Below are 23,029 nucleotides of genomic sequence, written 5' to 3' on the forward strand. Positions count from 1 at the left end.
TGAGATGACTTCTCCAGTACCCTACTAGTGTTCAAGAATTGCTTAGTATTATGTGTGGGAAGACCTCCTCCCACAAACTTACACATTAGAATCGAATCTGAGAACCCGAATAGAGTTATACTCTATACTATTACTGCTGTGTATAATATTGTTATTGTTATGTATATGTATATGTATATGTATATGTACATGTATATGTGTGTATATATATATATATATATACACACCCTCTCAACCACTGTCTTGCCAATGAACTTAATTCCCTTGCCTGCATACTGCTACCATCATTTTTGCCTTGCAAAAAAAACCTTCCCTGGTTCAGTGCTTGCAGCCAAGGTGCTTGGCACTACTATAGAAAAATCACACAACTATAGATGGGTGCCCCTCTAGTCCACTCATGGTTTCCAACCTCAGTGGACCATCCATACATTTCAGCTGTCCTCTGCTTTCCCTTTCTCTACAGAATCTGTTTCAAAAGTTCTGCACTTACCTCAGCCTCCCATCTTACAATAGCTTCCTTCACCCTCAGATGACCTTAACCTCTTTCTTTACAAACACTCTTGCTATCAGACAGAGACGGCTTAAATTTCTGGCTAACAAATTTACCAGTTTATTAACGCTTCCTTGCTGCTTTTCCTCCCAGGTGTCCCTCTGCCTGTCTACAGCTATTTTCTCTCTCTTCTCTGGATTGCATTCTCTCCTACTTTTAAAGGACTTAACTTGGTTATTGTTGCCTCTTCTACAGCTTCAATACTTCTTTCTCTGCTGGCTCGTTGCTGTCAACACTTACACCCATTCTAGCACCACCAAAGTGCAGTAAACTGCCAGGACTCAAGAGTCACTCTTCTAAGGTTCAGGTCCCTGTTTGTCATCTATTATCTCTGACTGCGGTGAATTATTCAGCATTTCTTTGCCTCGATTTTATAATCTGTAAAATAGAGATGAGAGTACCTACCTTTTCGAGTTATTATAAAGAAAAAAGATCCATTCAAAGCACTTGAAACAGTGCATAGTACATAACGGGCTCTTAGTATATGTGAGCTATTACCAGAAGCAGCAGCCCAGGATCAGATAATTAAGCATTAGTTAAAATTGCCTTTAGAATATGTTTTTGTTATATGCACATAGGAGCTCTCTTCCAAAAATATAATGAAGAAAATTCAAGCTCAGCTACAGGAGGATCCATTTTCTCCACCCTAATTGTCACTCAGTGCCATCTGCATCTCATTACAGGCGGAGAATAACACCACAGTCTTTCAGCAGCCTTCCCGCTGAGCTAAGCAGAGCGACACCTTCCCAGAGTGACATGCAAGAATGTGCTTATGTTCCAAAGGCTCCCATACGGTACGAAAAATATGAGGGAACAGAAAGGGGCTTGCTCAATAAGAAACCAAGTTTGCCCTGCATAAACTACGATGCTGATAACCAAAACAGAGATCATAAGAGAGACTGACGGATTCTGTTTTGTTTATGTTCCACAAACCAACTGCCACCGTCCACCTCATTGCCAAATGCCCAGTGGCCCTCTGTCTCTCTGAACGATGGAGGACATTCTCTGCCTCCGTTTCTCATGGGCCTGCCCTTCAGTGACTGACTCACGGCCTACTGCTGCCACCTCGCCTCAGGCTGGATCCTCAAAACAGTTTTATTCTTCACTCAAAACAGGCTATAATTTCCCTCTACCTCTGACAAACACTATCTAACTCAGTGACTGAAAAGGCATTTTAGATGTCAATCCAAAACCCAGGCCAAGCTGAGAACGAATGTCAGGATTAAGCTGCTATTAAATTATTTCTCTTCTTCAGAAATTGCAGACTTCCAGAATGTCTGCTTTCCAACTATGTCATAAATTCTCTCCCTAATTTTTTTCTCTGTTCTGTAACCTCCTAAATTTGATCCCCCCTCAAAAATATATATGTATATGCAATTTTCCCTCTCATAATTATGAACACAGGCTCCTAGGAATAGAAGAAAAAAATGCTCTATATGTGCCTCTCATTCTCCCTTCTGGCCATGGTTAAATTACAGTACATGTTATTCACCATGTAGAATTTAGAATTGAAAAAGCAATTAAGTATAATACATTGGGAGAGTAACATATAGCAGGAAAATAAATGGCTGTGAAGTCAAAAGATACAAGCTTAATACTCACTAATTTAGTAACTTGAAGTCCTCTGAGCCTCAATTTCCACATATATAAAACAGTAAAATGATTTACTATCCAAAAACGTGAGGATTAAAACTCTACAAACTGCTTAAAATAGTGCAGATGCTACAGACAATATTCAAAACTTAGAAGCCAAGATTATTTTTTAGATCAGTTTCACTTTCCATTTTCCTGATTCAATAACTCTTAAATGAAATACATTTTATTTTAAGTTAGAGGAGGTGCCTTTGCTACCAAAACTGCTTTCTGGAGAAGATTAATTTTGGTCAACAAAAGGCCCTTCCATGAAAATTGCCTTTAGTTTTGGCTTACAAATTTGAGAGGAATAGACAAGAAGGTCTGAGCTGGGTATTTTCAGAGTTTGGGGAGGAAGCAGGAAGAGAAGCACCAGAGATCTTGGAAGAGGAAGGCAGGAAGGAGGCTCGCACAGGACGAGACCTTCTGTGGGGTTTGGAGGGGATGGACACCTCAAGAGGCAGGGTGCCAGCTGTTCCTGGTCATTGTGTTGGCACCACTGCAACAGAAATCTCTCCTCTGCACTCCCTCCAAACCTTCAGGAATGTCTGTCTCCTAGAGCCAGAACTGCTTCCATGCGAGTAGATTTTGCATTGAAATCAAGGAGCAGAATGAGTTTAGGTGTGTATGGCAGAAACCTGTGAGAAGCAGGAGTCCGGAGAAGAGACCCCGAGACCAGAAGCGCAGTGTAGGAGTCTGGCAAGGATGGGAGCACAGCCCCACTCCCACACTACTGGGTGGGCAGAAATTGCTCATTTGGGAAGCCTTATCTGGTCAAGTGTAATCTGTCCATAACCTACAAGGCCCTGTTTTGAGTGCTGGGTGTATGCCCTGGAGAGGCTGCAGCCCATGTGCATGGAACTCATGCCCAAGGAAATTCAAGACATTTTCACAAGAAGAACTCTGGAATAGCAGTAAAAATGCCATCTATCTCAGCAGGGATAAATTTCAAAATCATAATTTTGAGTGAAAAAACAATGGACGGCTATACCATGTGATTTATTTATATAAATGGCAAAACTAAATAACACATTTTTATTTAGGGACAAAGACATATGGGCTAAACATATATAGAAAGACAAGGAAAGGATTAATATAAAAGATGAGATAGTTGCTGGGGGAGTAAGGGAGGGAAAATGTGATCAGAGAGGGGTGGATGAGGCTCTTTAAAAGTCACCGGCAATACTCCATTTCTTAAGGTGAGTGGTGCACATATATGAATATTCTATTGGTTTTCTTCCAACTGCATGTATGTTATTCACACTCTTTTGTACAAGTGACGTGTTTAAAAATAAAAGCATTTTAGTTGAGGTGACATTGTGACAGTGGTAAGGAAATTGCCTTACCACTGTCAGGGCAAGGACCTTGATTTTTACACCCATACACAGACAGACCCTCAGGTTCTAGCCCACCCAGAGCGTGGAGTTGAAAATAAGACAAAAGGATAGTTCAGCTTTAATGACACAAAAGTATCTTTGTCCTACACCCCAAAGTTAAATAATATATATTCTGTTTAAGCCCATATAAAACATTTAAGGGGGCGGAGCCAAGATAGTGGCATGAGTAGAGCAGCAGAAATCTCCTCCCAAAACAACATTTATCTATGAAAATATAACAAAGACAACTCTTCCTAAAATAGAGACCAGAGGACACAGGACAACATCCAGACCACATCCACACCTGTGAGAACCCAGCGCCTCGCGAAGGGGGTAAGATACAAGCCCCGGCCAGTGGGACCCGAGCGCCGCTTCCCCCAGGTCCCAGCAGGTGAAGAGGAGTCAGCAGGGAGGGAGAAGGAGCCCAGGACTGCTGAACACCCAGCCCCAGCCATCCGGACGAGAGCGCAGACACAGTGCATGCGTGGGCTCCTGGATACTAGGGAAATAGGGAAGCAAGACCAGTGAGTGGGTGCATAAGACCAGTGCCTGAGGACAAAGAAAATCGTGCATTTTTCTTTTTTTTAAAATTATTTATCTATTTATTTATTTATTTTTATTTATTTTTTTTCTCTTGTTGTTGCTGTTGTTGTTTTGGTTTAGAGAGTGCTTTTTGGAAGTCTTAAAGGGGCAGGGCAGGACACTTACTCCAGAGGCAGGGAATCTGGGGATCTCTGGGCACTCTAACCCCTGGGGCAGCAGGGAACACAGAGGACCCTTACGGAGATAAATAGCCTCCCGGTCACTCCCCCTCCAATGGGGCTCCACCATTTTGGAGCAGCAGCCCAAGCCAGGCCACACGCACTGCAACAGTGGAGATAAACTCCATGGCAGCCGGGCAGGAAGCAGAAGCCCTGTCTGTACACAGATGCCCAGCACAAGCCACTAGAGGTCGCTATTCTCCCAGGAGAGGAAGGCCACAAACCAATAAGAAGGGAAGCTCTTCCAGCTGTCACTCATACCAGCTCTGCAAACTATCTCTATCACCATGAAAAGGCAAAACTACAGGCAGACAAAGATCACAGAGACAACACCTGAGAAGGAGACAGACCTAACCAGTCTTCCTGAAAAAAGAATTCAAAATAAAAATCATGAACATGCTGACGGAGATGCAGGGAAAAATGCAAGAGCAATGGGATGAGATGCAGAGAAAAATGCAAGAGCAATGGGATGAAGTCTGGAGGAAGATCACAGATGTCAGGAAGGAGATCACAGAAGTGAAACAAACCCTGGAAGTATTTATAAGCAGAATGGATAAGATGCAAGAGGCCATTGAAGGAATAGAAACCAGAGAACAGGAACATATAGAAGCTGACATAGAAAGAGATAAAAGGATCTCCAGGAATGAAACAATACTAAGAGAACTATGTGACCAATCCAAAAGGAACAATATCCGTATTATAGGGGTACCAGAAGAAGAAGAGAGAGGAAAAGGGATAGAAAGTCTCTTTGAAGAAATAATTGCTGAAAACTTACCCAAACTCGGGGAGGAAATAATCGAACAGACCACGGAAATACACAGAACCCCCAACAGAAGGGATCCAAGGAGGACAACACCAAGACACATAATAATTAAAATGGCAAGGATCAAGGACAAGGAAAGAGTTTTAAAGGCAGCTAGAGAGAAAAAGGTCACCTATAAAGGAAAACCCATCAGGCTATCATCTGACTTCTCGACAGAAACCCTACAGGCCAGAAGAGAATGGCATGATATATTTAATGCAATGAAACAGAAGGGCCTTGAACCAAGGTACTGTATCCAGAACGACTATCATTTAAATATGATGGCGGGATTAAACAATTCCCAGACAAGCAAAAGCTGAGGGAATTTGCTTCCCAAAAACCACCTCTACGGGGCATCTTACAGGGACTGCTCTAGATGGGAGCACTCCTAAAAAGAGCACAGAACAAAACACCAAACATTTGAAGAACAGAGGAGGAGGAATAAGAAGGGAGAGAAGAAAAGAATCTCCAGACAGTGTATATAACAGCTCAATAAGTGAGCTAAGTTAGGCAGTAAGATACTAAAGAGGCTAACCTTGAACCTTTGGTAACCACGAATCTAAACCCTGCAATGGCAATAAGTACATATCTCTCAATAGTCACCCTAAATGTAAATGGACTTAATGCACCAATCAAAAGACACAGAGTAATAGAATGGATAAAAAAGCAACACCCATCTATATGCTGCTTACAAGAAACTCACCTCAAACCCAAAGACATGCACAGACTAAAAGTCAAGGGATGGAAAAACATATTTCAGGCAAACAACAGTGAGAAGAAAGCAGGGGCTCCAGTACTAATATCAGACAAAATAGACTTCAAAACAAAGAAAGTAACAAGAGATAAAGAAGGACACTACATAATGATAAAGGACTCAGTCCAACAAGAGTTTATAACCATTCTAAATATATATGCACTAAACACAGGAGCACCAGCATATGTGAAACAAATACTAACAGAACTAAAGAGAGAAATAGACTGCAATGCATTCATTTAAGGAGACTTCAACACACCACTCGCCCCAAAGGATAGATCCACCGGGCAGAAAATAAGTAAGGACACACAGGCACTGAACAAAACACTAGAACAGATGGACCTAATAGACATCCATAGAACTCTACATCCAAAAGCAGCAGGATATACATTCTTCTCAAGTGCACATGGAACATTCTCCAGAATAGACTAAATACTAGCTCACAAAATGAGCCTCAGTGAATTCCAAAATATTGAAATTCTACCAAGCAATTTTTCAGACCACAAAGTTATAAAACTAGAAATAAATTCTACAAAGAAAACAAAAAGGCTCACAAACACATGGAGGATTAACAACATGCTTCTAAATAATCAATGGATCAATGAAGCAAATCAAAATAGAGATCAAGGAATATATAGAAACAAATGACAACAACAACACAAAGCCCCAACTTCTGTGGGACACAGTGAAAGCAGTCTTAAGAGGAAAGTATATAGCGATCCAGGTACGCTTGAAGAAGGAAGAACAATCCCAAATGAATAGTCTAATATCACAATTATCGAAACTGGAAAAAGAAGAACACATGAGGCCTAAAGTCAGCAGAAGGAGGGACATAATAAAGATCAGAGAAGAAATAAAATTGAGAAGAATAAAACAATAGCAAAAATCAATGAAACCAAGAGCTGGTTCTTTGAGAAAATAAACAAAACAGATAAGCCTCTAGCCAAACTTATTAAGAGAAAAAGAGAATTAACACAAATCAACAGAATCAGAAATGAGAATGGAAAAATCATGACAGACTCCACAGAAATACAAAGAATTATTAAAGACTCCTATGAAAACCTATATGCCAACAAACTGGAAAACCTAGAAGAAATGGACAACTTCCTAGAAAAATACAACCTCCCAAGACTGACCAAGGAAGAAACACAAAAATTAAACAAACCAATTACGAGCAAAGAAATTGAAACGGTAATCAAAAAACTACCCAAGAACAAAACCCCGGGGCCGGACAGATTGACCTTGGAATTTAATCAGACACACAGAGAAGACATAATACCCATTCTCCTTAAAGTGTTCCAAAAAATAGAAGAGGAGGGAATACTCCCAAACTCATTCTATGAAGCCAACATCACCCTAATACCAAAACCAGGCAAAGACCCCACCAAAAAAGAAAACTAAAGACCAATATCCCTGATGAACATAGATGCAAAAATACTCAACAAAATATTAGCAAACCGAATTCAAAAATACATCAAAAGGATCATACACCATGACCAAGTGGGATTCATCCCAGGGATGCAAGGCTGGTACAACATTCGAAAATGCATCAACATCATCCACCACATCAACAAAAAGAAAGACAAAAACCATATGATCATCTCCATGGATACTGAAAAAGCATTTGACAAAATTCAACATACATTCATGATAAAAACTCTCAGCAAAATGGGAATAGAGCGCAAGTACCTCAACATAATAAAGGCCATATATGATAAACCCACAGCCAACATTATACTGAACAGGGAGAAGCTGAAAGCATTTCCTCTGAGATCAGGAACTAGACAGGGATGCTCACTCTCCCCACTGTTATTTAACATAGTACTAGAGGTCCCAGCCACGGCAATCAGACAAAACAAAGAAATACAAGGAATCCAGATTGGTAAAGAAGAAGTTAAACTGTCACTATTTGCAGATGATATGATATTGTACATAAAAAACTCTAAAGACTCCACTCCAAAACTACTAGAACTGATATCAGAATACGGCAAAGTTGCAGGATACAAAATTAACACACAGAAATCTGTAGCTTTCCTATACACTAATAATGAACCAATAGAAAGAGAAATCAGGAAAACAATTCCATTCACAGTTGCATCAAAAAGAATAAAATACCTAGGAATAAACCTAACCGAAGAAGTGAAAGACCTATACCCTGAAAACTACAAGTCACTCTTAAGAGAAATTAAAGGGGACACTAACAAATGGAAACTCATCCCATGCTCATGGCTAGGAAGAATTAATATCATCAAAATGGCCATCCTGCCCAAAGCAATATACAGATTTGACACAATCCCTCTCAAATTACCAGCAACATTCTTCAATGAACTGGAGCAAATAATTCAAAAATTCAGATGGAAACACCAAAGACCCCGAATAGCCAAAGCAATCCTGAAAAAGAAGTATAAAGTAGGGGGGATCTCACTCCCCAACTTCAAGCTCTACTACAAAGCCATAGTAATCAAGACAATCTGGTACTGGCACAAGAGCAGAGCCACAGACCAGTGGAACAGATTAGAGACTCCAGAAATTAACCCAAGCATATATGGTCAATTAATATTTGATAAAGGAGCCATGGACATACAATGGGGAAATGACAGTCTCTTCAACAGATGGTCCTGGCAAAACTGGACAGCTACATGTAGGAGAATGAAACTGGACCATTGTCCAACCCCATACACAAAAGTAAATTCAAAATGGATCAAAGACCTGAATGTAAGTCATGAAACCATAAAACTCTTAGAAAAAAACATAGGTAAAAACCGTTTAGACATAAACATGAGTGACCTCTTCTTGAACATATCTCCCCGGGCAAGGAAAACAACAGCAAAAATGAACAAGTGGGACTATATTAAGCTGAAAAGCTTCTGCACAGCAAAAGACACCATCAATAGGACAAAAAGGAACCCTACAGTATGGGAGAATATATTTGTAAATGACAGATCCAATAAAGGCTTGACATCCAAAATATACAAAGAGCTCACACACCTCAACAAACAAAAAACAAATAATCCAATTAAAAAATGGGCAGAGGAACTGAACAGTTTTCCAAAAAAGAAATACAGATGGCCAACAGACACATGAAAAGATGCTCCACATCACTAATTATCAGAGAAATGCAAATTAAAACTACAATGAGATATTACCTCACACCAGTAAGAATGGCTGCCATCCAAAAGACAAACAACAACAAATGTTGGTGAGGCTGTGGAGAAAGGGGAACCCTCCTACACTGCTGGTGGGAATGTAAATTAGTTCAACCATTGTGGAAAGCAGTATGGAGGTTCATCAAAATGCTCAAAACAAACCTACCATTTCACCCAGGAATTCCACTCCTAGGAATTTACCCTAAGAACGCAGCAATCAAGTTTGAGAAAGACAGATGCACCCCTATGTTTATCGCAGCACTATTTACAATAGCCAAGAATTGGAAGCAACCTAAATGTCCATCAGTAGATGAATGGATAAAGAAGATGTGGTACATATACATAATGGAATATTACTCAGCCATAAGAAGAGGGAAAATCCAATCATTTGCAGCAACGTGGATGGAGCTGGAGGGTATTATGCTCAGTGAAATAAGCCAAGCGGAGAAAGAGAAATACAAAATGATTTCACTCATCTGTGGAGTATATGAACAAAGGAAAAACTGAAGGAACAAAACAGCAGCGGAATTACAGAACCCAAAAATGGACTAACAGGTACCAAAGGGAAAGGGACTGGGGAGGATGGGTGGGTAGGGAGGGAAGGATAAGGGGGGGAAAGAAAGGGGGTATTAAGATTAGCATGCATGGGGGGGAGGGAGAAAGGGGAGGACTGTACAACACAGAGAAGACAAGTAGTGATTCTACAACATTTTGCTATACTGATGGACAGTGACTGTAAAATAGTTTATAGGGGGGACCTGGTATAGGGGAGAGCCTAGTAAACATAATATTCTTCATGTAAATGTAGACTAAATATTAAAAAAAAAGAAAGAAAAAAAGAAAGAAAGAAAGAAAGAAAGAAAGAAAGAAAGAAAGAAAGAAAGAAAGAAAGAAAGAAAGAAAGAAAGAAAGAAAGAAAGAAAGAAAGAAAAGGGGGATTACTCCTTGATAGGATAAAACTAATGGTAAATCAATGATTAACACATGCTTTAAATATCCTTAATTTTGATCACTTAAAGGGTGTCAGATGATCGGCTATGGAGGTACACTTTTCTGATAATATTTCTTTCTCTTAAAAAAAAAAAAAAAGCAGTTCAGTGTGGTGACCTCCAATGAGTTCTACACAATGGTATAAAGGGCATATCAAAGTGTGGGCAAAGGGTCTGTTTGTGTTTATACAGAAGATCAAAGCCTAATTTGGCTACCCAGAAAGTGAACTAAGATACGATATGAAGAACTTCCAACATCAGCACTCTCTGGAAGACTCATACCAGAAGATGATCATCAAAAAACCTCCACAAAGATCCAGGCAATGCTGCCATTGTAGCTGCATCCATCCCACCGTTTCCTGGACTTGCCATTGGATTGAAGAAGGAGATATCTAAGCTGGCCTGTGCTTTCAGTAAAACAACAAATTTGACTGGATCTATACCATTGGAACTCAACCAAGAATTAGGAGAAGTGCAAGTTGTAGTGCTCCAAAATCTTACAACTACAGACTATCTACTGTTAAAAGAACATATGGGATGTGAACAGTTCTCAGGAATGGGTTGTTTTAATTTGTCTGATTTCTCTCAGACTGTTCAAGTACAGTTGGACAATATCCATCATATCATAGACAAATTTTCACAAATGCCTAGGGTGCCTAACTGGTTTTCTTGGCTTCACTGGAGATGGCTGGTAATTATAGATCTGCTTTGGTTATGTAACTGTATTCTTATTATGTTAATGTGTGTGCGCAATTTAGTTAGTAGTTTAAAACCTATACACGCTTAAGTTACTCTACAAGAAGATATATCAAAGAAATAATCAATCCTCCCATGTTTTCTTCCGTCTGCTACCTCTATAGCTTTTCTTCTTCCTTCTTAATTACAACCCTTAAATAGAATTCGTGCCTCATATCGAATTTACCAAGTATCATAATTCCTCCAGGTGGTAAAGATACCTCAAGACAAATGCTGGGCATAGAAGCCACAGGCCATAAATCTGCAAAGAAGCAAAAAGCTAACCTTTTCAAACAATATGGCTTCTCTCTCACTTACCAACTTTACATCTCCCTGTATGGCCCCGGAAGATGACTGGTTAGCCAGAGACGGGTAAGATTCCTCAAGGGAGGAACAACCTAAGACAGCACAGTCGCAGGGGGGCCATCAGGTGAGAAATTGGGGATCAACAGAGGTGAGGCTTAGAACCTCACCCCCCCCTGTTTTGAGAGAAATCTTCTGCATCCGTGGATGTTTTAATGCCCTTGTCTAGCTTGGATTAACACATAGTCTACAGGCACACACCTGATCATCTACAATTGCTCTCTTACAACACTAAACTATGTTTTCTACCTTTATCTTGCATCTACCTACCACTTCAGCATTTTATTAAAAATAAAAATAATAACAATAATAAAGGGAGAAATGTGGGATCCACATATAAATCAAGTATAAAAATCAAACGAATATTCATATTTGACCTGATTGTTTATAGTTCATAATGTGTGATCAAAACCGAAAGTTTCTGTGATGACTGCCCTTGTACTTTCACCATGTAAGAACTTATTCACTATGTAAGAATTTGTTCACCATGTAAGAACTTGTTCATTATGCTTCAGAAGTTTGGAGACTGTTGAGAATTAGGCTTGGGGTTGATTAATGATTGTGCATTGAGTCCCCTATACAGAATTTTACTGTTGTTAACAACCATTTGATCAATAAATATGAGAGATGCCCTCTCAAAAAAAAAAAAAAAAGAAAGAAAAAGCATCTATATAAGCACTAAATTTAGAAGTCTTCAAAGATCTACATAGGAATCAAGGCTCTTGTGAATAATATGGACCTGGGTGATTTGAAATATTTTTTCTTGTACCTTGTATTTTCTTAAAGAGTAAAGTAAAACCTTTAGAGATTTAAAAAAAAAAAAACATTCAAAAGAACTAGCTCCATATTAGGCCACAAGTAAATTCCCAACAAATACCAAACAATTATATCATATAAATAACAATCTCTGAAAACAATTGACAGACCAAGAGTATATTAAATCAAGGTAAATAATTAAGTACCTGAAATGTATAAGAGAGGATATTTCCACTCAGTCTGTAGAAATCTTTTCCATCCCCACTAAACACCTTCCTGCATTGACCACCAAAACTTTTAGTGTTGAAGACTCTGCTCCTGAACTGGCCAGTGAGTTCATTGTAACTGTTTAAAAACAAACAAACAAACAAAAGGGATGAAGGAAGGAAGAAAAAGCCATTAAAAAACATAAATAGCACTTGGCTGAAAAAAAGTACTATTAGAGAACTCTAGAAAGTCTTGAAATACATTACAGTTAAACATTTCTTTGAGAGAGTTCAAATACAGAGAACAATCCTATGTACATCACATATTACCCAACTTCCCCTGTGCACTGTAATAGCCAAAACTAAAAGCTGGGATAATCCAAAATCCTTTCTGCCTAAGAACATGTTTGGGAAACACACAGCCTTTTTGTACCTATGGCAATAGCTGGTTTTGAATTGAATCTATAGGTGAAACTAATACAATTAAGATTACACTTGACAAGAGAGAGTTTGCAAAGAATTTCAGCTAATTGCCTCTTAGCATGCTGAATGATATATGGTAAAAGGAACATTTACCATTTCTCTGTTAGTGAATTTCAAACTATTACAGAAAAAAAATCACTTCTATCAGTTTAAAACAGGTTATTTTAAAGTCTTGATACATTAACTTGGGTCTGGTCCTTTAAAGTTCCTCAGAATTCTTTTGGAAAAGGCCAACATAGTATTGTCCCAATTACACTTGGAAATGAATGTCCCCAGCTAGATTCCACAATTACTTTGCAGGCGGAATATTTCACCACATTGCTGTCTGTCTTCTTTCCCTTCTCTCATTCTGTCTCTTCTTTCTCTTGGGCAGCCCCACATCACTGAATCAGTTCTCTCTCTCTCCTGTGCCCCCCATCCAATAGGGTAATGGACTCTCCAGGGCTTTCCAGGTCTGAGGGGTTTCCATGGATGCAGGACTTTCAGTGCTAAAATCAGGACAGTCCAGGGACAACTGGCCACTCTACATTTTACCACATTTATTTACAGCTTACACAGGTATATATTTAAAAAGTGTTTTAGGATCTGGCAATCTCTGAGCCAAAGTCTTGGCTACTAGGTGCTTTGTTATTAGACTTACTAAGCCATAAAATAAAACAAAACAATGAAAAATTAGCCCACCGGTGTGCACAGGAAGCTGCCAACACCTTACCCATTTCCGGTAAGTTCTATATTGGGAGGAGGTTTATCGATGTCACAGGAAGGTCTGCTTTCTAAATCGTCGCATCTGTCTTCATCAGCACTGTCTTCTTCGCAGTCAGAATCCCCATTGCAAACCAAGGATTTGCTGATGCACTGACCTGTCCACGAAGAAAGGCCCTCACAAAAAATGAAAGAGGGAAGAAGGGAAACACCACCTGGGATCAAAAAGGTCTCACCCCACCTTTGCAGTGATACTCTAATGTGGATTTGAGATTAATCCTCAGAGTATCCCGAGAAGGACTGGTGATTATTTTGTTCCTCAGTTTGCAACACACATAGCTGATACTGACACCATCCAAAAACAAAATTGAAAACAGAACCTGAATTCAAATTCTAGGCTTTCACCCCTAATCAAACAGAGTGAATAATCCTCCATAATGAAATCTGAATCCTCCCAAATCATAGGATGCCAATCACTGGGAAAATGAATCAACCTCCTTCCTGCCCTTCATATTTTGAGTTCTTTTTTGTAATCACTGCCCACAGCACTAAATTCTGAGATATTTAGATGTGTAAGATTTGAGAACAGGGGCACTAAGTCTAAAGTTCCCATGTTAAAGATGAAAATTTTTAAAGCTTAAAACTCAACATTTCTTTAGCATCTACTCTGTGCAAGACACTCTTCCAGGTGTTGGGGAACAAATATGAATAAAAATGGTATTTGCCAGGCTTTTTGTATACTTTATAATCTAATAATGAAGACATAGGTCATTATAATTCAGCGACATAATTGTTACGGTAGTCATAAGCCAGGGAACCACAGAAACACAGTAGGATACAGATGATCTAGCCCCTGCCTACCTGCCCAACATCATCTGAAGCCATTCTCCTACTAGCTTCCTATGCTGTAGTCATTATGGATCACTTACATGATGAAAAGGCCAGGCTTTCCATCATTTCTCCTGGCCTTGCTCTTACAGTTCTCTCAGCCTAGAAGGGTTTTTCCTGCCTCTCACTTACTTGTCCTTCAGTAATCAAATGATGTATTATCTCCCCTTGGAAACCATCCCTGCCCCATAAGCTATAATGCATGTCCTGCCACAGTGTCTTCATAGCGTGCATTGCACACAACTGTCCTGATAGTATAGCAGGCATGCCACTACACTCTCACTCAATTCAATGCAAAAAACATTCATGAAAGTCTCTTCTGCATACCAGGCACTCTAGATGCAAAAATGAAAGAAATATAATCCATATTTTCAAGGAGTTCATGGCCCCCCCAAGAGAGGCACCCAAGTGAACAAAGACTCCAGACTCGGAAATGAGAAGTGATTTGCTAATTAGGTCAATCAATTGGTGGGCTAGGAAAGGCTTCCCAAAGGAGGCATCATCTGATTTGGGTTTTGAAAATAAAATAGGAGTTTGGCACACTTCTAATGCAAGGATCATTTATGAAATAATGTTTAAAATTTAATATTTTTGTGAGAAGAGGCTATGTGTTTCATTTCTATGTCCACAACCTTCATCACTATATCTGGAGCATAAGAAGAAGAATAAATATTTGTTAAAAGTTGTTGAATTAATCTGAATGCACAAATTCAACATAGACAATAGATCAAATAATACTCAATGCCAAAACTATGTTTCAATACAGGGTGATCTGCATTGCTCCTTGTTTAGCTAACTAGAGATGTTTTTCTTGTAAACATAAAAACAATTTGTCCAGCAACATGGTCTTTGCCAAATCTCTGTATACATACCAGACTCACTCTACATCATCACCAAAAATGCAGTGGGTAGAATTCTGTGGGTATGCCAGTTGTCATACGTTCTTTTCAGAGGCAGAGAGTATCTCCACAATTTATTACCAAATGCCTCATCTTGCATTTGAAAGAATGATAGTTGAGTGTATGATTAATATGCCAAAAAAATCCTACTGATATTTGGGGAAAACTAATTTTTAGGCCAGTATAAATTCAGTAAAATTCAGAAAATACATACTGAGAAAGTTAATTAAACCGTAGTTGAATTCACACTCTGCATGCCAAGCCTATGGAAAACACATACCTGAAAAACACCTGAAACGCTCTCCGCATCCCTCTTCTGTTGGACATCCTCGGGTCGGCTCACATGACCGTGTTTCAAAAGCACTTCCAACGCAAGGATGACCCCCATACTGCCCATAAACAGAGATCGATCGCCTTCGAGTCTAAATACAAAATAGTGCTTTTTAATATCTCCGGTTTCCTTTATCCGAGAAATAAAATCTGAGGGAAATTAACACAGCTGGAGAGACAAGTTCAGGAAATTGTTCTGGTATCTTCCAGAACGAAAACCTCCAAAATCAATGAACCCACAGACCCACTCGTCCTTGAGTCCAGTGATACTGGGTTGTTATTTATAGAGCTCTCCCAGCTACATGTTATTCTCAAGGTTGGGTGTAAAAAAAAATGGTGAATTTTTAAGAAAGTAACCTGAAAGAGTTAGCTGAGTAGATAAATAAGCAAATAGGTTACAATATAGAATGATTAACATTTTTGCCAAAGCTGTGTACCAAGAGCTAATTACAAAAGGGGAAATGAATTTTGCCACAGAATGGAAGGGTACTGAGGATGGGGGTTGAAATGAAGAGGAATTCAGGTGACCTTTAGAAAAGTAGGGGCGATTGATTTGAGCTGAATGTTAAGCAGTTTTTGGCAGTGTAAGGCAAGGCAAAACAATATGGAGAGAGAGAAATATGCTAACATGAAGTCAAGTTTACAAAAGAGAAGCTTAGGCAGTCCGAAGGTGAAGTTACACCTACAATGGAATTTTACGAGACAGACAAAATCACTGACCTCTGAAATGGGACATATAGCAAAGGCAAACCTCTGCGGGGCGAAGTATGGGAAAATTGGAAATCATCAAGCCAAATGAGAAATAACTGATCTGTCCTAAAATGTATTTAATCAATAGGAAGACATGTACCTAATGTTTAAACAAAAAAGATCTATCTACAAAATTCTTTTTCTCTCCCATCAATCAAATGTGCATCTTTTCAGCTTCTCCCTGTATTCACCTTTACCCCATTAATCAAAATGAAGAAAACCTGAGATTTCAGAGAATTTAAACCTTGAGCACAGACCAATGGGAAGACTAGATATACAAAACAATATTAAATCTATTCATCCATCCTAAGCTGGACTGGAAGGGGGGATTCCCTGGGACAGTGAACCACAATAATGTAATCTAAACTCCGAGCAGTTATGCTTCTGCCTGGGCTGGGCTCTGGCACCTGTCACTTCACTGCGTCCAGGCAGAGCAGACAGGGAGGACTATGCGTGGGGATGGAACTCAGTACAGTTTCTTAATGTGTTTTTATAGTTTCTGTATTTAATTGACGAGGATACCTCTCATATTAATTTGTGGACTATTAATTTGACTTTATCTCAAGTTCCTAAGCATAGGTTGTATAGTTTGCATAAGTCATGTTCTCCATTTCCATACACAGGATGACCTTGATGGTTGCCCAATCTGAGTCTCATTCTCGCCTATCAAATTCTGATCTTACAACCCCTTTTTCATTTTCACTTGTCTCCTTCTGGATGAATATGTTGGTGTTATAATCTAGGAATGTATCCATTGCATGATGACCTTCACTCAAAGAAAAAATTATTAATATGAAAAATATATTCTATCTACTATTTAGTGTTCTTTCTTATTTTAATTATGAAAATGTTTTCCATGGTTAGTGTTTGCTTGGTTTTAGCCTTATTCTTCACAGACCTGTTTGCCTATAATCAGAATTGTCATCTATTTGCCAGAAGCCAAATTCTGCATTTGTATAATTTATTTTGTAAGTAGATCCATGTAGGTACTACATAAATGCTTAATGAAAATGGTTATTATGATGCTTTTTCAAAATAGAAATTATCTTCTGTAATATGGTTTGGTTATTTTAATAATTAAAAAATTATTCTTATATATATATTTTTGTCCAAACTGAGCCACCTTTAAAATATTTTGCAAATATTCAATCATGTTGTATACTAAAAATTAACATAATTGTTTATGTCAATTATATCTCAATAAAAAATTTTATCTCAATTAAAAAACCCATTCAAATTTTCAGAAACTTTAACACAGACATTATATTTTTGGCATTTATCTGAAAGAAATTTTCAGAGGAGAGGACAGATTAGGATGAGGATGTACAAAAATATTCATTGAAGTTTTTATTTATAATAACAAAAAATGTGAATTGCCTAAATCTTAACCAACAAGAAAGTGGATTAGTAAGGTTGACATACTCATATAATGAAACAATACAGCTATTAAAATTCATGCTGACAGTAAAATGTAGGTTAAAGTAGTAGAATGCAAAGTTATGATCACCTATTCCTATTTTAAAAATCATAAACACACGGAGAGAAAATAAATTGAAAGAATAAATACCAAAATGCTGGTATATTGGTTTCTTCTAAATAGTGGAATTTTAAGTAGTGTTTTCTTTATAATTCATTGTGTTTTTGCCAATGCATAATTTACAAGGAAAAAAGTAGACATTTGTAGAAGTACTCTATAATCTCCAGATCAAGTCTGATATATTATTGATATTATTTAGGAATTAAACCTTAAAGCATTGCAAAATGTTTGACTTCTCATGGTCACTCACTACTTGTTTAGGTAAAACAAAGCAGCCATTCGCTACATGTTAATGTTTGTTTCAAATAAGGAGAAAAGTTGAACCCAGTAAATAGGAAACAGATTTTGGATTATCCACTAACTTCATTTCATGCTATTCTTATTTCTCTAATAGTTAAAGAGTTAGTGGGTTGCTCTAAACTTTTATATGTATTTCCAGGCTCAAATTACAATTTAGAAAAGTCATGCAAGAAAAATGAGAATGCAGAAATTATTTTACTATAATTTTAGCTATTAAATAAGTCATACTTTTCCCCTTCAAAACACTAATTATGTTTTCAAGAGACATAAAAAAATCAAAAGTTAATGCCATTTTGTCCATACCTAAGTTATTTCTGCATACAAAACGATAAATGCAAGGTCTTTGATGATCCTACCTGAGTTTTAGTACAACCACTGCATTCTGACCAAGGCCCAAAGGAATCCCACTGGCAATTGACTGGAGAGGAGGCTCTGTCAAATTGTTATAAAGCAGGTAAAAAGATAAGAAAGAGGGGACATAAAGAAGAGTCAAAAATAGTAAAAAAATTTGCTTTACAACTTTTTTCCTAAGAGACACCAAAATTATGCCAAAATACATAAAAATATATGTGGAAGGGATCATACTCTTTTTAGAGATTAACATTTATTGAGCATCTCTAATGTACCAAGGCCTATTTAGACACCAAAGTTATAGACTTAATAAAAGAGATAGGTCACTGACCATTGATAGAATGGAGGACAAAAACAGAGATGTATAAACAAATAATCTACTCTAATAATTGAGTGTATCTAATCTGATAGGTTTCATAACAGAAATGCATACAGTATAATGTATTATGGAAATATAAACAAGGTTCAGAATTGGGAGCATAAGTGAGAACGTATATGAGGAAGGTATAAAAGCCTTTGAAAGGATTCTGAGTGATGAATTACAGAGTTATACAGAACCTCTTAATTGAAATACAAGAAGTCCTAGAAAGACCCTATGAGAAGGGGAAACTTAAAACTGGCAAAAGCTAAATGGACAGGAATTTATTTTTAATTGCCTGTCTCTTCAGTTAGGCCACTTCTCAAGCACACACACAGTAGGGGCAATTTGAGTTTAAACAATTCCACTCAAATAAAATACATGGAGAAAATGGACAGTTAATTTACACATAAGGTTTAAGTCCAACTATGTCAAGACAGTCACATGGCTTAGTCCTCAGAGATTAAGTAAACCTAGCCTAAAAGCATATTTCATGAGGAACAAAGAAATGAAGACCCCTGATTTCTGGATTTCAAACATACTCCTCACCTTGGAGACAACTTGAGTCAAGGTGATTCATGCTTATCTGAAGTTTGTCAGGTGACCCTAAAAATGAGAAATCCCATTCTGTAGTGTATGTGCCTCAGGGGCTTTTCTGGAGCCAAATTTGTGCACCTGCAGTGTTGACATGGCACCGATGATCCAAATGCCTTGATATTTTAGACCCTTACACAATCTGAATTCCCTGTTTTTCTAGTTTGTGTTCCCAGGAACAGGCAGAGAACTTCCCCCATCATGGAGGTTTAGGGAGGGAAGGTAGCTTGGTCTCACCAACTCTATGCTCCAGGCCTTTCTCAGACCTCTTAGCACATTTGCACTGAAATTAACTGTTTCAAGACCTGAATCATCCAGCAGAGGCTCGGCACAGCCTCGGGCCCCTTTGTCCCCAGTCACTACCACAGCTCCTGCACATACTCCTATAGTCCGGTTAATGAGCTGACCTGGGCCTACCCCACCAAACTGACGGTGAGAACAAACAAGGCCATCAATAAATGACACTGGCTTTTTCCAGGTCTTGAGAGTCAATAAAATTATTGTCTTAAAAATCTCTCGATCTTTAAATTCCAAAGAATGTTTTGTAATGATTACATTTAAAGATCAAATTCTGCTCTAATATCTTCAGGTAGGAGGAATTTCTCTGAATTTTAAGTAAGACAATGGTGCTGGGACAAGCAGAAAACCTTGAGGTGTTTTTAGTCTTCAGGTTTCTTCTATCAGGGAGTAAAATAAGAATAAGAATAAACAAGATTTTGCTATCACTGCCTTTTTCAAAAATGTGGAAGATAAAGTGTTGAAGGGAAAAAAATATTCTCAGGTTGCAATGTAAAAATCTGGCCATACTAAAGAATTCCCTAAAAATGAAAAAATAATTTTAATGATTTCCACACACAATCCAAACACTTCTTACCTTGAAAAAACTTGGAACTCTCCTATAAATCCCACTAAGATGAATAAACTTATCGCCTGGGGGAGAAAAAATAAAGCACTATTTTATTTCCTTCATGAGTTGAAAATGAATAAATCTGTACAAGTCAAGATTTGTAAGGTGGGAATGTAAAGAATGAAAGAACCACAGAGAAGACTTCCTGACTCTGCTTGTCTTAAGTTTCCATTTTAAATAAAAGTTTAATATAATCCTCTAGAGCTCATCTCCTATTCATTTTTGTGAAGACAACTTAGGAGCTGAACAATGCGGAGACCAAACAAATAGAAAATGCTCACTAGAGTCAAATAGTCACAAGCATTTCTTTCATTCCCTTCCTCCACTCTCTCTAACTTCAGCATCGATGAGGACACCCAGAGAGGGAGAAAGCCTAGATGAAAGATACGACCATGGGCTGAGGAGTTAAAAGGAAAATAAGTTTCATAAATGAAGAACGGAAAGTTGAGACACATCTCTAGCCAGTGGGCTGGTGGTGCTCACTCCTTAGTTCTGTGGGTGGCTCCTCTGGGCTTTAAAACACCTCTGAGTTCATAAGGTATGTAATTGTTGAATCACTATGTACTACACCTGAAACTAATATAATGTGGTATGTCAACTATGCTTCAATGGAAACAGCACACCTCAAAGGCCTTTTACCATCTTTTTTTTTTATTAAGGTATGATTGATATGCTCTCTTATGAAGGTTTCACATGAAAAAACAATGTGGTTACTACATTTACCCATATTATCAAGTCCCCACCCATACTCCACTGCAGTCACTGTCCATCAGTGTAGTAAGATGCCACAGATCCACTATGTGCCTTCTCTGTGCTACACTGTTCTCCCGTGATTCCCCACACCATGTGTACTAAACATAACACCCCTCAATCCCCTTCTCCCTCCCTCCCCACCTGCCCTCCCACACCCCTTTACAGTCATTTGTATGTGATAGTACCAGCCTAAATACTGAGGATCAGACAGGTTACAAAATTGTATGTAAAACGTGATTACATTTGTTTGAAAAGTCAACATATATTGAAAACACATCTAGAAAGAAATGTAAGAAAGGATAATAGTTTATTTCTGGTTGTGAAGTTATAGGTGACTTCTATTACTTAACTTTTATGTTTATGTATTCTCCTACTTTAACAACTGAAGGTGTGGGGGAACACAATCCAAATCTCTACTGGAGATTCTATAAGACTAAGAAATGCATTCAATTCATAACCTGGTGTGAAGTCTTTAAAACCATTTAATCCCACATTTTAACAGGCCACTATTCTTTGTCTTCTCCCTGACTGCCCCAAACCCTTTTCTCTCAATGTGGCTGTGGAGTAGCTTCTCAACATTTTTTTCCAGACCCTTCTACTTGCCTTCCTAGGTCACCCATCCTCTAATTAGGTACCTTCCTTTCCATTGTGAAATCCTAGTTGCTGCTTCTGCCTTTTATAGTTCTACAAATCTTTTTAGCCTATTACTCAGATTAGTATAAGCACAGGGCAGAGAGGAACCAGGGCTGTGGGCATCCTAAAAATGAGTGAACAACAGTGAGAGCCTATAAATACTTTTCTGACTTTTCAAGAAACGTGTGAAGTACATAATGTAAAGCAATACCTTTTAAAGCTTTGTTTGTTTGTTTTTAATTACAAACTACATGGGTTTGGGGGTTTTTCTTTTTTTTTTCAACAATATGTCTTCACTGTGCTATGTCAACTAATTTTTCCTGCCCCTATGAAAGCCAACTCAGAGCTTTATTCATCACCCCCAGGCATTAACAAACAGATTTTCAGAAATAAAAGTTCTGGAACAACCTAGTAGTCAAATTTCAATTTATCATTCAGTTTTAAATCTCTCTCCTATTCCGTTTCTTCCAATGCGGGATCCCCCTTCTAATAGGGGGTGCTTCTAATAGGGGAGGAGTGGAGTCCACTTCAAAATTCCTCCACCATGTTCTGCTTCTCTTCCTTACCTTCCCAAGTTTCAAAAGTCAGGGCAGCAGGAATGAGAGGGTCAAGAGCCAAAAAGGGTCTTGCTTTACTGAGTCAGCTGGAGTCCCGTGATGGTAAATCAGTCTGTGTTGGATGTTCGAATGCCAATTCTTTATATCTCACAGTTTTTGTGGTTCTTTGGATGCCCCTCTCATTGGAGATCTACAGCCACTGTCCTTGGCACAAATCACTCATCTTTTTTTCATCACTCTTGACTCTCACCAGCAGGTGTTTCCTGGGAGTCTGTTCTGTACTGGTGCTATCTGTTGTTCCTGCAGGCAGCTGCTTGGGCAGCGTCCCTGACACCCGACATCTGGCTTCTGGCCAAAGATCCACATCAGGTCCATGGAATAACTGCACACACCCTTATCCTGTCTAATCCTGGATGCCCGGCATGTACCCAACAATGTTGATACACTCTGCTAAAGGCAGGCCAGTCAACTAGCCTGTGCCTTTTAATTTCCCAAAATAAGTAGATTATTATTTTCTATGTCTCCTATACTCCAAGGGACATGATTTTGCATACTTTTGAGAATGGGGGTAGCCGAAAGGTCACCAGACAGATTTAGGGCTACTCTTTCTGCAGTACTGCACTGAATGTCCAACATCTCATTTTTAAATATGAGGGTACTGATTACTTATTGTTCTTGGCCTTTAACTCTCAGCCAAACCAAGCATCATAAAAAAAACTCTTTTTAGCATTCTGTTACATGCGTTTTAAAAGAATTTCAACCAAGTTTCAGGGAATACTTTTTTCATCAGGAGTACCTTGCCCCCACCTTCCCATTATACATACTCATTATAACCATGAATATCTGCTCATACAAAGCAGTTCCGTTCATGAGTTATACAAGCTGAATCTATTAACAAGAAGAATTTCTTGAGAATT

General features: G+C 38.4%; 1 protein-coding gene across 2 annotated transcripts in view; it reads right to left on the reverse strand.

Annotated features, from left to right (window-relative positions):
- C7 (complement C7) overlaps positions 1–23,029 on the reverse strand; it is a 57,789-nt gene that overhangs the window by 31,280 nt on the left and 3,480 nt on the right. For both annotated transcript variants that reach the window (XM_037023566.2, XM_037023568.2), the window contains exons 2-6: positions 20,137–20,192; positions 18,316–18,391; positions 15,323–15,464; positions 13,266–13,413; positions 12,071–12,209 (exon numbers count right to left, since the gene is read on the reverse strand). In XM_037023566.2, the coding sequence (XP_036879461.1) occupies positions 12,071–12,209; positions 13,266–13,413; positions 15,323–15,464; positions 18,316–18,391; positions 20,137–20,192 (561 nt within the window). The remainder of the gene's footprint in view (positions 1–12,070; positions 12,210–13,265; positions 13,414–15,322; positions 15,465–18,315; positions 18,392–20,136; positions 20,193–23,029) is intronic.

This window comes from Manis javanica, chromosome 1 (assembly GCF_040802235.1).
Source record: "Manis javanica isolate MJ-LG chromosome 1, MJ_LKY, whole genome shotgun sequence".
Classification (NCBI taxonomy): Eukaryota; Metazoa; Chordata; class Mammalia; order Pholidota; family Manidae; genus Manis; species Manis javanica.